Source organism: Antechinus flavipes, chromosome 4 (assembly GCF_016432865.1).
Source record: "Antechinus flavipes isolate AdamAnt ecotype Samford, QLD, Australia chromosome 4, AdamAnt_v2, whole genome shotgun sequence".
In the NCBI taxonomy this organism is placed as follows: Eukaryota; Metazoa; Chordata; class Mammalia; order Dasyuromorphia; family Dasyuridae; genus Antechinus; species Antechinus flavipes.
In genome coordinates this window covers 15,592,255-15,608,797 of record NC_067401.1, presented here as the reverse complement: position 1 = coordinate 15,608,797, position 16,543 = coordinate 15,592,255, and the positions used below count along the sequence as shown (strand labels likewise).

The 16,543-nt window shown below is 52.8% G+C and overlaps 1 protein-coding gene across 6 annotated transcripts in view; it reads right to left on the bottom strand.

The window, feature by feature from the left end:
* The window catches only part of CUX1 (cut like homeobox 1), a 382,812-nt gene that overhangs the window by 123,999 nt on the left and 242,270 nt on the right, over nucleotides 1-16,543 (bottom strand). For all 6 annotated transcript variants that reach the window (XM_051991859.1, XM_051991860.1, XM_051991862.1 and 3 more), the window contains exon 9: nucleotides 1,575-1,623. In XM_051991859.1, the coding sequence (XP_051847819.1) occupies nucleotides 1,575-1,623 (49 nt within the window). The remainder of the gene's footprint in view (nucleotides 1-1,574; nucleotides 1,624-16,543) is intronic.

Sequence of the window (16,543 nt, the reverse complement as noted above, 5' to 3'; positions counted from 1 at the left end):
TCCTGATCAATGTCCCCTTCCATCCCTCAACAAACAAAAATCAAGCAAATAACGAGTCTCATAATTCGTGAGTTCCATTTGGTTTCTTGTTCACGTGAATTCTATTTACTCTCTTATTTCTTTAGCCTTCAGTGTCTTTGCACCGAGTGGTCGCTGGGGGAGTTCCGTTAACGTAAGTCACTCGCTTCCTTACTCCATCTGCACATGGCAAGCGAGGTCCCGCGGAGGGGCCATAGAGCAGTGATCTGGGAGCTCAAGGACGGATTCTAGCAGCGCCAGGTTGAGTGCAAGTCCGGGCAGAACCTCCATCCTCCCTGTGATGGAGGCCACCCAGTTATAAAACTGGGTGGAGAGATGCCGCAGCCCATGGGACACCTGAACCGAGCTTTCATGGGCAAACACGCTCCTCACAGCCCTGGGCTCCTCTTACCGCAAAAAGAGCAAAACAAAGAGTTGGGGCCAATTTTCATTCTTAAATAACTGCCTTCGCGGCAGAAGGAAAGCCAAGCTTGGGTGGAAGTCTTCAAGGGAAGCTTGTAAGGCTCTCGGTACTCGGCTGAGGCCGGCCGGTCATCACCTGGCCCTTGAGGGGAGAAACGACCGGCAGCTGGATGCCGGAGGGAGGTGGAGTTCATCTCCATGGAGAAGGTGTCCAACTGAGACTGGAGGACCACTGGCCAGGCATAAATAACACAGACATAATATATACAATGTGTGTATATATCTATGTATATTTACATATACGGAAATAAAAAATGTCTCCGTCCTCCTTGATACATGGGGTGTGTGTCCCTGGGTCAATGGTTCCCTTGCTGATAGGTTTTTTGAGTTCATTCTTCACCATCATCATCATCATCAATGGATAAATTATCTCCAACAAGAGAATAAAAGCTCTCTGAGGGCAGGGACCAGTCCATTTCTGTCTCAGTGTTCCAAATCCCTAGTACGGTGCCCGACACAGAGGAAACAGTTCCGAGATAGCTCATGGACTGAGGATGGTGTCTCACTCATGTACATGTATGCACATGTGTGCGCGCGCGCGCACACACACACACACACACACACACACAGAGCTCTCTCTGGAGGCCCAGGGCCAACCACAGCTCCTCCCTAATATTGGTTCTTAAAACCTGTAAGTTAAATCCAGCTGCCTTGATGCTCTCGGCGCTAAAAGCTGAGGGCTAGTTTGGGGCCTTTTGGCTCCAAGGAGAGGCCCCAGGAATGGACAGAGGTTGGGCCCGCAGCCTTGTGGCCACTACTAGCTGTGGGCCTTTCAGAGCTGGGGGGGCTGTGGCCTAGCCAGCCCACTGACAAACGTGCTCCATCCTCCAGGAGTAACTCAGCCAGGGCTCCAAGGGCCGGACTTCCCCCTCACTGGCAGGAGGCAACAATGAATCCCGCACGGGAGCCAGTGTGGTCCTGCGAGCCTGTGGGCTTTAAATCTCGCTCTGGATTCCAAGAAAGGAAGAGCGTCCAACAGGAAGAAGGAGGCTCTTGGTGGGTAAGACTCCCTCCTGGGGGCCAGAATGATGCCCCCTCCCGGATCCCCTTCCCAAGCCCATTCCAAGTCTTACCTGGTTTGCTCTTTCAAGGTCGGTCATGATCATTTCAATTTCGTCGGCCCTACGGAGAAGGGAGAGAAGAGGAAAAGCGCTTAGTGACACAAGGCCTCAGGGAGCCAAGTTCAGCTGGCAGGCTGGAGCCCCAACGAGCAAGGTGGCCCCGGCAGAAGCCTGGATTCAGTCCAAGGTGGGAGTCAAAGCTGCGAGGGGACCCTTCGCCACGGCCGCGCTTACACTTTAGGTGGCGGGGCTGGATCAGACCGAGGCTGCGCTCGGACTCCCACCATCTGCACCCAGCAAAGGCCCTCACCTGACTTAGGCCTGGGCCATGGCTCCCAGATCCTCTCTAGTACCTGGGGCAGGTACCAACTGAGGAGCGCAAACACTCTCAATCAGAGAGAGAGAAGGGGAGAAAAGGAGAGGGGAATGGGGTGGGGGGAAGGGAGAGGGAGAGACAGAGAGAGAAGAGGGTGGGAAAGAGACAGAAAGAGACAGAGAGAGGAGAGGGAGGGAGAGAGACAGAGAGAGAGGAGAAGGTGGGAGAAAGAGACAGAGACAGAAAGAGGGGAGAGAGAGAGAGAGAGAGAGAGAGAGAGAGAGAGAGAGAGAGAGAGAGAGAGGAAAAGGTGGGAGAGAGACAGAAAGAGGAGAGAGAGAGAGAAAGTGAGACACACACAGAGAAAGAGAGATACAGAGACAGAGAGAGAGAGAGGAGAGAAACAAGAGAAAGACTGAGACATAGAGAGAGAGAGAGAAGGGTGGGGAAGGACAGGCAAAAAAGCAGATGGAGACAGACCCCGCCCAGTTAAAGTGAATGAGACAAGTCCAAACCACAGCAAAACACCCTCATTCGGGGTCACTGAGAGAACCCTGGGAAAAGTGCTCCCCCTCCTCTGAAATGCCCTCGTTCATCAGCACCCCCAGCTGGTACTCCGCGCAGGGAAGGTTTGCAGGACGAAGGATGGAGGGTGTCCTGTCCTTGCCAGCAAACATGGAGACAGAGAAAGTGGGGAGCATCATGCGGTCGAGGCGGGTCAGTGAGGTCGGGCGGCTTATCTGAAGGAGCCCCTCCCCCAAGGGAGAAAAGTGGGGGCAGAGGCTGTGGCTGCATGGGAGCAAAGGGACCCCGGAGCCACAGAGGAAGCAGGGTCCTGCTACACAGACAGGTATGGGGGGGGGGACAGGGAGAGGAGAAAGAGAAGCATGAGCATTGGGGGCTGTGCACACACCCTAGCCCTGGGCCTGCTTTTCCAACTTTTAAAATCTCTGGGACTCAGTTTCCTTATCTGTGAAAGGGGAGAATTGCTGTTGTACCCTTTCTACCTCATAGGGAGGGCAAGAACTAAAGAGAAAACCTCACTGAGACTCAGATCCAGTGGAAACACTGCAGGCGTCTCATCCAGGTGTCCACTGCTCTTCCCTCTGATAGCTGGGCCTTCTGTCTATATAGGCTGGGCCGGGACCTGTCATCCGCCAAGGGCTCCCCGAAGGCCACTTTGGAGATGTCTTGTGCATCCTCTTTGGGAGTCTCCAAAGGCTTAGTGATGGGTGAGCCTCACTAACCTTCCTTCCTTCTTTCCTCCCTCCCTCCCTTTCTATCGGCCCCGTATCATGGGCCTCTATTCCAGAGCAGCCCTCAGCAGGCACCACACATGCTTCATTCACCCACCCAGTACAACACAGGCTCTGCTTGGGGGGAATCTCTCCCCGTGAAACAAGAAGCAAGGCCCCCGGAGCTGACTCCCTGCAGGAGGTCTTCCAAGAAGGGCAGGCTCCCTGGAGGGGGCTTAGAGCTCAGGGTCACAGCCAGACTTTGTGGAGTGTTTACAGAATCCTCACTTCCTCGGGGCAGACGGAGCTGATTCGGGAGGACCTTGAAGGCCACAGAGAGAGCCGAGGCACAGAGGGAGCTCCCTGGCTCAGGGGCCACTTTACTCTTGTTCTGTAGCCTCAGATGGGCGCGTGTAACAGTGCACAGTCAGGGCTTATAAATGCTTGTGGAGTGATCGATTCGCCCCCTCGGCTCTAGCCCCCGGCCTGCCCAGCCCAGGCTGTCTGTCTCCCCGTGACCATCTCCGCTGCTCCAAGCCCGGGTCGTTCTGAAGGAGATTCTCCCACTCTGAAGGCCCGCCTTCCACCCCCCAGCGCCCCTCACAGCACTTGGCGCTGACTCGGGCCTCGAGCCCCGCTCGTCATCGCCAAGTAAAGGCTAAAGACTCCAATGACCAGATTCTTGAGAGAAACGAACCTGGAGCGCGTCAGCGGGAGGAGAACAAAGGCTCCCCCGTCCCCCTTGTATCATTCCCGGGTCTGCGGGGGCCGCGATCTGCCTCGGTGAAGAGAGCAGCCACACTCCGGAGAGGTCTGTCCAAGAGACAAGGGGCGGGAACGGGGAGGTGGCGGCTGGCCCAGGCCCTCACAGGGGAGGAGCCGGGATGGGGGGTGCCCGGGAGCCTCAGAGACTGATGGCCGTGCCCAACAGCCTTCCACGGCCTGAGCCCAGCCCTGCCCAGACTCTGGGCCTGCGGTCGGGAAGGCCAGACACACACGGGCTGGAGGTCCTGGGCAGGCCATTCCAGCTCCCTCAGTTTCTCCACCGGTCAGAAGGAGCACTCCTCCCCGGGGTTATTGTGAGGCTCCAAGGAGAGCACTTTTGTAAAGGCTCAGCCCTGAGCCCGATCCTCCCACTGGACACCGCTGGCCTGCCTGGGGAATCCAGCCTCTGCGCTCCGATGTGCCCTTTCGGCGGCCTCGGGAATCAGATTCTGCTCTAGGCTGGGCTGCCCCGGCTGTTCTGACGTGCAGAACCGTGCGTGACATGGAGCTATTTGGGGGACGGTTTCCTGACTCGTGGGGTCTCTCAGCGACACAAGCACCAGAATGTCCAAATGATGGCAGCGAACACTGACGATGAAACGTCAGCTGGAAGGGGGAGGGGAGGCGGGGGCCCCCCATGACTAAACATGGTGGGTCGCCCCAAACCCAACTTTCAGAACACCCACTCTAGGGTCGCCGCCCCACGCTAGGATCGGCCAGCGTCGGCGCTGCCCTAGGGACGGGCCGACAATGGCGAGGAGGCAGTGGCGGGTGGGGGAGGCTCAGCGCCCAGCCCGCATCCGCCACATGTCAGGAGCCCCCACGACCGCCGCCATGGCGCGTGCGGCCGGAATCCATCTTTGTCAAGCTGAAGGGCACCACCCTGTGACAGCGCTTTGGGGAAATGGAAGCTGCTGCCGAGACAAGTCCGTCAACTGCAGCGTTGCTAATGATTTCATCCAATAAATCACTCAATTAAAATTTACTGGGCACCCACAAGGCTCCTGGCAGGGAGCGAGGTGCTACGGGATGAGGGAGCGGAACAGAGAGGGCACAGGCCTTGCCCCCGGGGGATGAGCCATCAAGCAGAGACAGGAGAGACTGGCAGCGGGCGCCAAGGTGGTGAAAGCGAGGCCGGGAGCGGAAGCGCCTCTCGAGCCAACCAGGAAAGCGCCTCGGACAGTGGGGAGCTGAACCGGAGGTGTGGGAACGCGGGGGCCCTGAGGAAAGGTCCCTGCCGAAGGTCGCCCTGGAGGGGCCGGACACCCCGCTGCCCCTGCCGGTCAGGGCTCCATGCTGAGCGCCACCCTCCAGGAAGGGCACTGGCAAAGCAGTGGCTCACACGGGATCCTTCCCTTTAGAGGCCGAGGCCGGGAAGGTTCTCCTTTGGAAGGCAGACGCGGGGGGCTTCGACCCAAGGGAGGGCCCTGGTGAGAGCTGATGACCCCGCCTGGTGAGGGACGGGCTGTTCTGGGAACAGGGAGCAGCTGGTAGAAAGGAACTGGGCTCGAGCAAGGGAGAGAGGGAGGGGGCTAAGTGTGTCCCCCTCACAGACGATCTTTTAGTGAAAACGCGAACAGAGGTTATCTACAAGAACGCTTCTCCTTTTTGTTGGTGCAACTGGTTTTCAGACCAGCTACACCGCTGGTGTTCCTCACCCTCTCCACCTGTCCCCGCTGAGTCTCAGAGCAAGAAAAGCGCGGGGGAGCCCTAGGTCAGCAAAACCAGCCTCTCACCAAGTAAGCCAGATTTTGTTCCTCTGACTTACCCTACCCACCTCCGGCTGCTCCCCTTCGAAGGATCGGAGAGTGCACAAATAGTGTTTAAAAGAATGAAAGGCTCCCTCTTCTAGTCAAGCAGAAAAAAATGGAAAAGACGCAGGAGAGCAAAGGGTGACACCGACAGCAGACAGGAACCACGATTTGCTTGCCATTGAAAATAGCCACAAGGGGACAGGAAGTAGATCAGGGAGCCAGAAGACCGACATCCTCAGTCCAATTCTGCCCTCAGGGAAGCTGCCATATTGGCCAGGGCTTAATCCGTCTGGGTCTCGGTTTCCTTATCTGTAAAATGTTTGCCAACAGGTGATTCCCTTCAACCCGGCCATTCTGCACAAGGAGTGCAGGTGACCTGTGGGCATGGATGCACTGGGCGAACTAAAAATTGTCCCAGACTATTGCCCATAAAGAACAAGATCCCCCCCGGTCTGTCCGACACAAGCTCCCTCCCAAGGTTTCCGCTCAGCGCGGGAGCTTCTCGAGTTGGATGTGATCACCGAGGGGCGTTTCCCGTTAGCTGGAATATCCCTTTCCCGTCTTCTGGCCAGTTTCCCACGTCACTCAGCGCCTGGGAAGCATCCTGGTGGCCCGCTCTGAGTCCCCTGCTCTGTACGCCCAGCCAGAATGAAGCCCTTCGCTCCGCCCTGTCCTCCGGCAGAGGTCCTTAACGTAGGTAACGGCAGGGTCTACTGAGACTTACGGTCTCTCTTCTAGAAGCACCCGTGGCAAAGCTGGCAAAGCGCTTCGGAGCATTGTTTTTGAGTCTCCACACCCTCCTATGCGAATCCTGCCAGCCATTGTCAGCATCGCTGCAATACCTGTCCTGAGGGATGGGGGGAGCATGGGGCACTTTACGCATCTAGGGACCACGGACATGGAGCAGGAGGGAACCTCGGAGGTTCCAACCTTCACCTTTCCCCATTTTTCAGATGAGGAAATAGAGGGCTGGGACCCTAGCAGGGATCTTAGCAGCATCTGGTCCAGCTCCTCCTTGTACACAGGGGGAAGCCGGGAGAAGTGAGAGCCAGGATCCAAACTCGGAACAGGATCCAAACCCAGGGTCCACTGCACTGTGACGCCTCCCTTGCAACATCTCAGCGATACACCCAGCACATGTGCCCATAATATCACCATTTTAAGGACAGGAAACCTGAGCCTTTGGGAGGCTGGTCCAGGAGTCTTAGCCCATCTATTAAGTAGCAAAGTCTAGGCTCGAACTCAGGGCTTCTGGGTCCAGATCTAAGGCTCTTTAATCCATGCCAAAGGAGGATGATTGCTTAAAGGATCAAATCACTCAGTCAACAAACATTTAAGAATAGATGCTCCAGGGACCATGGGGTGCAAAAAGAGGTGCACCTGCACCGATGGAGGGAGTTTCTTCATTGGGAGATCCCCAAACCAATGGAATCGCACCCCCCCCAACAATTAGACTAACAACATTCTGAAGATCCATCCTCACACTTCAATTGCAAAAGAAAAAAAAAAGTAGTTCCTTAATCCATCTCTTAATAGAACATCAAATGTGGAAAATCATAGAAGAACAGCGGCTTTTTTGCAGGATCCTCCCTAGTTGTACCTCATAGAAAGAGCTGCGAACAAGAGGATAATAATAACACAGTCATTTACCCTCAGCCTCAGTTTCCCCATTTGTAAGATGAAGGGGGCAGGCCAGATGGCCTCTAAGATACCTTTCAGCTCCACGTCTGTGGTTTACAACAGAGCTAATTAGACAACAGCACGTCTTTTTTTAAAAAAAGTATTTAATGCCGGCGCTGGTCATAAGAGAACATTTTCTCTCTGAAGATTTCCTAATCCTCCCCCCCTTCCCCTTTCACCAAATAAAAAAGAAAAAAAAACCCTAATCCTTCCATAAAATTACCCTCAATATCGAAATAAAACACACAGAGGTTAATACCACAACTATAAATGTTATCTTAAAAGTGCAGTAATGAATTAAATTGTATGTACTTCTTCAGAGCAAATGTCAACAGTATTCCAAAGAGTCTTCCAAACGCCGCGTTCTTTTCATTTTCAGAGCCCAACTACTCCATCAGCGGCTGACATTCAGCATTAGTAGAAATTCACTTATTTCCAAAAGTCCATAATAACCGCGTCTACTGTTTGCTCAGCCGGACTATTTATTATCAAAATTTCATTCTCTCACCTTTTTATGAGCCGACAAAACGGCCTCCACCGATCTGTTAACCTCGGCTCTGACTCCGAGGCAGCAGCTAATTCTAGCCTGGCCTAGAATGGGGGGTTCTCTCCAGCGGGCCCGCCCGGATCACGGCAGAGCCTTCTCTGGGTGAACACATAATCTTTCTACACGGTCAAGGTCGATAGGACTGAAAATATATTCATCTTAAAAGCCGGGTATTGACTTTGACACCGTGCTCTGTGATCCTCAACTGTGCTTCGTGGAAATCTGCCCCTTCCCCTGAGACAGATTGCTGATTTGTTAGCACAAAGTCCATCTTGGAGGCGGAGGGGAAGACGGAAAGGACATGTTGTCGGGATCATCAAATCCTTTTAGATACAAGCCTGAAGTCAATAATCTCAATGGCAGACAGGAGAGAGCTCCTGGCACCCAAACGAGATGCCTCTGAGGGAGAGGCCTGAACCTCTTTTTGGGTCCTGGCCCCACTGGACCAGTTGGTGAAGCTGATGGACGCTTCATAATCAGGTTTTTACAAGCATTAAATAAAATAGACAAGACTACAAAAGGAAGTCAATGGCACTGAAACAGTTATTCCTCTCTCTCCATCTCTCTTCCTCTTTTCCTTTCAGTCTCCTTTTCCTCTTTCCCCGTCTATGTCTCTTCCATTCTATCTCTGACTCTTCCTCTTTCTTTCTCCCTGTCTCTCTGTTTCTCTGTCTCTCTTCTCCTCTCTCCCTGTCTCTCTTCCTCTCTGTTTCTGTCTCTCTCCTCCCATTCTTCTTCCCATTCTTCCTCTCTTTCCCCCATTCTTTTTTCCTTCTTCCCTTTCTCCTTTTCCTCTCTCCCTCTCTTCCTTCCTTCTTCTTCCTTTCCCTTTTCCCCTTCCTCCTTCCCTCCCTTCCATTTCATTCCTTCCTTTCTCCCTCCTTCCCTTCTTCCTTTCTTTCCCTCTCTTCTTCCCTTTCTCTCTCCCTCCTTCCCTTTCATTCCTTCTTTCTTTTTTCCTTCCTTCCTTTCTCCCTCCTTTCCTCCTTTCTCCCTCCTTTCCTCCTTTCTTTCTTTCTTTCTTTCTTTCTTTCTTTCTTTTTCTTTCTTTCTTTCTTTCTTTCTTCTTTCTTTCTTTCTTTCCTTCCTTCCTCCTTCCTTCCTCCCTCCCTTCTTTCTTTCTCTTTCTTTCTTTCTTTCTTTCTTTCTTTCTTTCTTTCCTTCCTTCTTCCTTCCTTCCTTCCTCCCTCCCTTCTTTCTTTCTCTTTCTTTCTTTCTTTCTTTCTTTCTTTCTTTCTTTCTTTCTTTCTTTCTTTCTTTCTTTCTTTCTTTCTTTCTTTCTTTCTTTCTTTCTCTCTCTCTCTCTCTCTCTCTCTCTCTTTCTTTCTTTCTTTCTTTCTTTCCTTCCTTCCTTCCTTCCTTCCTCCCTTCCTCCCTCCTTTCCTTTCTTCCTTCTCTCTCTGTCTCTCTCTTTATATATACATCTTTATTCTATGTTAGTATCCAAGAGACTCAGCTCTGGAGGATCTCCACATACTCACCGAGTTGGAAGAGACTGCCAGTTGTCTCCCAGCTGGGCTATCCACTTCTTAAGTGTGACTTTAGGCAAATCACTTAGACCTTCTCACTATCACCCTCCCAGTCATTCAGGCTCAAAACTTCCTGACCTCACATTTAATTATTTACTTCTAAGCCCTCCCATCCCAATTCAATTAATCTTTGGATTCTCTCCCTGTAAAGTCCCTCAGCTTCCTTTATATTACCATCGATGTCCTCCTCATTGAACTTAAGAGACAAAAGCAAAAGCCTATGAACTGTTCTTACCCTCACAAGTCTGTATTCTTGATGCCAGATTGATTTTCCCTTCGGTAAAGCCCTAATCAACTCACTTTCCTGCTAAAAAAAAACAAACAAAAAACTTTGGGGGGCAGCTAGGGGGCGCAGTGGATAGAGCATCAGCCCTGAAGTCGGGAGGATGTGAATTCAAATCTTGCACTTAACATTTCCTGGCTGTGTGACTCTGGGCAAGTCACTGAACCCTAAATGCCTCAGAAAAATAAACAACCCCCCCAAAACAAATCATCAATGGCTCCCTAGTACTCTGCAGACAAGTACGGACTTCTCAGTCTGGCATCCCAGGGAGTCCAAGATCCTGACCACCAGCACAATTACCCACATCTCTCACTCTCTGGCCCCAAACCACTTTGCTCCTCCCACCTCCCCAATCTGCCAGAGTTTTCCTGATTTTGGGAGCCAGCCCCTCCACAAAGTCTTTCCTCACTTCTTTCCGGAGCGCGTGGACTCTCCCAGACATCGCTCTCCCACCCTCCTCACCGCGCCGAGCATGTTTTGTCCCGGGATGGTTTCTGCCCATCGTGTCCGACTCCCGAGCCGGCAGAGAGCCTCGGAGGCAGGGGGAGCACAACGAACATTTGCTAAATTCGACTGAACCCCAAATGTGGAAAATCAATTCAGCTGCTGGGATTTCACTTTCAATTCCCTGGATTTTTCAAGGGGAATGTTTAAGAGCCCTCCGACGCGAGGCAGGATCCTTCAACACACACAAAGGCCCTGAAACAAATGCGAGGAAGATAGCTTAGAAACCTAATAGCCGGATAAAGTGAGATTTCGGTTTGGCAAAAACAATTACCTTCCTCCCCATGGGAGACTCACTTCTGAAAAGAATTTATCTGTTTAACTAAATGGCATTTGGATACAGGAGAAAGTCATTAATTTGTTTCAGGAGCTGAAACGTTTGTCATCTCTGAATCTGTCCCAGACCCGGTAAAAGCCGGAAAGTGGGGGAGGGGGTCCCAGAAGGTCTGGCGCTGCTTTTAACCACGCCGGCGTGTGGGGAACACGGCGCGCTCGGTGGCAAGGGTGAAAAGTTGAAAAGCTGCAGCGAGGTTTGTAAAATGAAGGTGACTGCAACGGGAGTGTCTTCAAACTGAACAAAGCACCCAGGATTTCTTACAGTCCTATTCTTCTTGTCAATCTTGAGCCATTACAAGCACTCGAGCTCCCTAAATAAGCATAATTGTAATGGGGGGAAAGCCGAAATTGTATAAACTAAAGAAATGTAGTTTTGTCATTCTCAAACGTCCCCAGGAACGGGGGCCCGCCGGTAGGGAAGCGGGTCAGAGGAGGCTCCCTGAGATGGAGCAGCCATCGCTGTCCGAGCCAGCAATGGCCCAAGTCACCGTGGATCCTCCCGAGAGGGTCAAAGGTGGTTCTCCCAAGCTCGCTGCCAACTATCAGGCTGAGCAGCAAACCTCCTCCCAAACCTCCCTCCGTGGAGACTGTGAAATGTCCCAGGCTGGAAATAGCCCCAAATAGTAATTTCATGAATTTTCACTGAATTAACTTTTTCTGAACATCTATGACACTGGGTTATTTCCTCAGGGCTCATGTAAAATCAGCAAGGTCTGATGGCTTCGGAGGCTCTTTCGCTGGCTCTCAACCTACCATCCTGCCACTAGCCCGGCCTCAGTTTCCTTATCTGCAAAATGGGGGGGGTGGGTTAGTAGATGAGCTCTCCATCTAGGTCTTGGGGGTCACTCTGGAGATTTGTGGGCCCTCAGACCCAGAAAGACCCAGTCGCCTGCTCTCACTCCGTGCAGGGACACTTAAAATGGGGGAGACAAAAGTTGGGGTGTGGCTCTCTGGAGCAGCGTTTGATTCTAGTTGGGGTTCCGGTCCAATCTGGCCCCCAGTCTTGGGTTTCTATCAGCAGCCCCGTCACCGGGCCACGGGTCCTTCGGGCCGGCTGGGGGCAGTGTCCATACACCTAGACTGTCGAACGGCCAAGGACAGCTGGGATCTGGGAGCAAGAAGCAGCTCTGCAGCCCCTCTGTTGTGTTTCTGAACAGGTGAGGAAACTGAGACCCTCTGAAATGATGGCCGACGGCTGGCCGAGGTCACACGTTAATTGGAGACAAACCCGCCACTGTCAGCTCCCGATCCGGCGCCATTCCTCTCCTCCCAGACGCCACTCACGCCAACTGAGCGAAGCAAATGGATTTTCTTCAACTGGGAGTTCATCTCATCGGGTTCTATCCCATTCAACAAATATTTACTAAGTCTTTACTACACACAGGACACTGCCAGCAAGACAACGAGAAACCAAGCCCTCGAATGGTAGTCGAATGGAGAGATGCAGGGAACCGCCGCAGATTTCTGGCAAAAAGAGGGACGTGGCCCCTGCAAGGGAGAGGTGGAAGCAGGAAGAGCAGTTATGCAGGGGGCTCTGTGGGAGGGAGGGCCAAGATGGAGGTGTAGGATTGGGGGGACCCTAGAGAGACAAGCCTGTGCGACTGGCATGTGTGTGGGGAGGGGGAGAGAGGCAGAAGAGGGAGGGGAAGGGAAAAGGGAGGGGAGGGAAAAAAGAGAGGGAAGAGAGGAAAAGAGGGAGGGAGATAAACAGAAAGAAGAGGAAGGAGGGAAGAAGAGAAGGGAGGGGAAGAGAAGAAAGAGGGAGGGAAGAAGGGAGGGGAGGAGAAGAAAGACAGGAGGGAGGGAAAAGAGAGGGGAGGGGAGGAGAGCTCCATTTCCTATTTACCCACTTTCGCTGGCTGAAATGAAGGATAATTTCATAGAATCTCTAAGTTCTCAGTAATCTTTCTGGATGGCAATCATACCTAGTTCACTGATAATGAGGATTATAATCCCCTAATTGCTCCTCACAGTCAAAACGACTGGCTGCCTCATGTTTCCGGTGCCCCCTGCTCCAGGCCCACCAGCTCAGAAGAGGAACATGACCTATCCAAGGCCCCGGAGCCCCTCTCACAGTCTCCTGGGTGAACAGCGCCTTCCCTCTGCTGCTCCTTTCCACGTAACCATCCACGGCTTGCTTGAAGCCGGCCCCGTCTCCTCCACGAGGTCTGTTCCTTGTGAATCTTTTTCTGAGTCCCCGGCACTTGGCCCAGGGCCTGGTCCACCCTAGACATTTAGCAGAAGCTCGCTGACTGACACCATGACCAGGCAGGAGATGCAGGACTTGCAGTCAGCTCTCTTCTTCCCTCACAATCTCTAAGTAACTTAAGGCCTCTGAAGAACGTTCATATGAGATTTTGTGCAGGAGCGGTCGGCTGTATGAGGACCATAACAGCGACCACTTCCCAGTTACTGTGAGGCTCAAAGAAAATGACACCTACAAAGGGCTCAGCGCGCTGGCTGGTATACAGTGGGTGCTTAATGAATGATCAGTTCTTCCCCACTCCCTCATATAATTTGAGTCCTTTTGTTCAAAGACTCAGACAATCACTTGCTCACAAGCAGGCAAAGTAGTAAATATTTCCAGACCATAATCTAAGTGAAAAAAAAAATCCCTTCTTTGTTTCAGTGGGACCCAGGAGGGCTTAATACCCCACTCCCACAGCCCTTGCCTACTGGGTCCCTGCAACTGTCCTGGAGAGCGGTTAAATTTTCCCAGAAAGATTCAGAGGCTGTTTCATCACCTACCTCTGGGCTTCCAAAAGAAACCGGCCGACACAACGGGAAGCTCCCTTTGCAAGACCACGGGCTCCACGTTCATTTTTTTCTTGCCCTTCTTATTTTCGAACCCTCTTTGGCAGAGACATCTGCCCAGATAACCTAGCACGGCTTAATGATTTCAAGGGATTCTCCATTACAAACCAGAGTTCAGACGTAAAATATGGTGATTGATTGTACAACTGTTGTCATGAAAAAACATCACTGGGTGGTGAAAGGAGTCATGGAGGCCTGTTCCCCCCTCCTCCCCCCGTACGTGATTCATTCCTGCCTTGAAAAGCAACACAGCTGCAGGGCTGGCCGAGCCACGGCGGGACGGCAACGGGGCTGGAAGGCCCCAGGGCCTCTGGGTGAGGGGCTGATGGAGAAGCACTTTCCACACTGGAACTCATTTGGTTCTTCCAACTCCCCTATGAGGTAGAGGCTGGTATCATCCTCATTTTATAGACCAGAAAACTGAGGCTGACAAGTGATGGGAACAGAACAGGAGGATGGTGTACATGAAACAGCAAGACTCTAACAAGGGCCAACTGTGAAAGGTTTTGTCACTGATCAGTACAGTGATCCAAGGCGATTTCAAAGGACTTGTGATAAAAAATGCTATCTATAGAAAAAGAGACAGAGAGAGAGAGAGAGAGAGAGAGAGAGAGAGAGAGAAAGAGAGAGAGAGAGAGAGAGAGAGAGAGAGAGAGAGAGAGAGAGAGAAAGAGAGAGGAAAGGAGGAAGAAGAAAAAGGGAAGGAAAAGAAAGAAAACAAGAGATAAAGAGAAAGACAGAGAAAGAGAAAAAGAAAGAAAAAGAAAGAAAGGGACAGAGGGACAGAGGGAGGAAACAAGCACAAGCTGATGAACTCTGAGTACAGATTTGAAGAATATTTTTCCCACTTTATTTTTCTTGCTTTTTTTTTTTTCCTTTTTGCAACATGGCTCACTGTGGAATATATCTTGCATGACTTTACATGTAGAACAGGTATCGTATTTCTAGTCTTCTCAATGGGTGGGCGAGGGGATGGAAGGAAGGAGAGAATTTAGAAGTAAGCACACATACCCACCCCCACTCCCACTAGAGGGATTAAGGGACGGGCCCCAGGGTGACCCAAGTAGAATTCAGATTGGGTACATGCTAATTTCAAGGTCAGTTCCCCACCTCCCCCCATCAAGGAGCCTCGGTTTTTGGAAACACAAAGTGAGGTGTTCTATGAATAGAATGAAAAAGGGGATGGAAGCAGGGGAGGCTGTGAGCCCGGCTCTTCGCTGCCCGTCTGGGCCTCCATCCCCACCATGGGGTGTTCTTCCCCGGGGGATGGTCCACGAGGGCTTCTGGGAGCCTGGTCCCGACAGCGCCACTTTCCTCAGGGAAGGCCTCCAGCTCCCCTCTGGACATCGGTCACCTCCCAAGGGCAACAACTGCCTCTAGCCCCACCCAGCAAAGAAGGGTCCGGCCTGATGCATTATGGGGCAAAACCGAAAGGCTGTCATGAGTGCCAAATTGGTCCTGACGTCACCTGGGCGGGCTCAGACGCTAACACAATTTATTTCCCTTTATCATCATCACATTAAATTTATGTTATGGCACGACGATTAAAAGCAGTTTTAATTAAAGCTCCGGTTTTCAATCCCAAATTAAGGGCACCTAAAGCTTCTCCCCTTCCCCACTACCGATGATCACAGCCCTCTCCGGCTTCCTCCTGCGCCTACCTGATGGCCGGGCCCGGCTAGCCTGGGCCTTGGGCGGCCGAGGCGGGCCCACGCGGTGGGAGCCTCTCCTGGAATCAGGTCACTCTCCAGCATGAGGCCGATGGTGCAATCAGCGCCTCTGCCTACATCTGTCATTCAAGGTTCCATCCTCGCCAGGCAGGAAAAATGAAACAGCTGGGGCCCGGGGAATTAAGTTGTGTGTTGCATAATTCAGCCCTCCCGCTCCAGAGGCCTTTTTCAGGCTCCCGAGACAAACGCCTTTGCTTCTTCCGTGAGGGCTCCTTATCTCCTGACCTTCCCAGACTCTGGGCTCCCCAGCTCCCACCTCGGGCCCAAGCTGATGCCTTATGTTTGCCCTTCAGTCAAAGGGTGTGAGATCACAAGAGCCAGGGGCTCGCTCTGCTTCCTTCAAAGAGCAGATGCTGGGGAGCAGGGGAGGACTCTCCCCCCCGGAACTAAAAGTCCAGCCCGGGCCCACTTGCCGACTGTCTACATGACTGGAAATTAAGCAGTGCTAGAGGGAGGGTGAGTCGCAGTCGGGAGGTCCTTCTGCCCTAGCCTTGCTCTTCAATCCCAGGCCCTTCCCCTGGCACTGCCCCGGGGCACCTTCCGGGGCCACAGGTCCCAGAGCAGGGGCCCCTCTGCATTGGTGGAGGAAGTTTCTTTAAATCAATGGAACCACGGGTCTGGTCGAAAACTACGAGAGGGGTGACATAATCCCTCCTCCGCTCCATGTCCCCAAGAAGCTGCTAGCTTGTGGACTAATTCACTCGGTGAGCTCCAGACTCTTGCTGGAAACAGGCAGCCTCCCAGTGGGAGGCCGCAGGCAGGCAGGCTGCCTTTCTCAGCAGTGTCCTCTGCTGGCCGGCCTCAGGAGCTCTCACCCACCGGTCGGACTGGGGCCCGGCAGCCCTGAGCTGGGAACCGACACGAATGCCGAGATGCTGACCGCCTTCAGAGGCCCGGGGAGCAGGTGGAGAGAGGAACGAGGGCGGGCCGATGGGCCTATGGCTCCAAGAGACCAGAGCTTCCACAGGGATGACTCCCCTTCACAGAGAAAGTATCAGAGATGCTCCGGCCGAGGAGGCTCCGAAGGGAATGCTGGGACGTGGCCCCCAATGAGCAGGGCCCCAGGATCAGCCCCTGTGGTTCGCCCCCCGGGGATTCTCACAGATCCTCACTGTCCCCTTTTCTCTCCGTCTTGGGGAGACATGAGAAACTAACAGGGAAAAGTCCCCACCCTGCACATACACGGGCATCATGGCTCCACATCTCAGGGCCAGAAGGGCCTGTCAATGTCCCCGGAGAAGCCTCTGGTCTGATTTATGGGACCTGGGTCCCAAGCCTAGCCCCGCTGCTGGTAACCTGCGTGAATCTGGAGCTGGGGCCCCCTTAATTTGTCAGACGAGGGAGCTGGACTTGGGAGCCCCCGAGGGCCCTGGTTCTACAACTGTCACCTCGTCCTCTGATGGTTTCATAGATTCAGATTTTTATAACTCAGTTCTGGGTTTCCTTTCCTTCCCTATTGTATGGCCTTGATAATGCTCTAACAGTCAG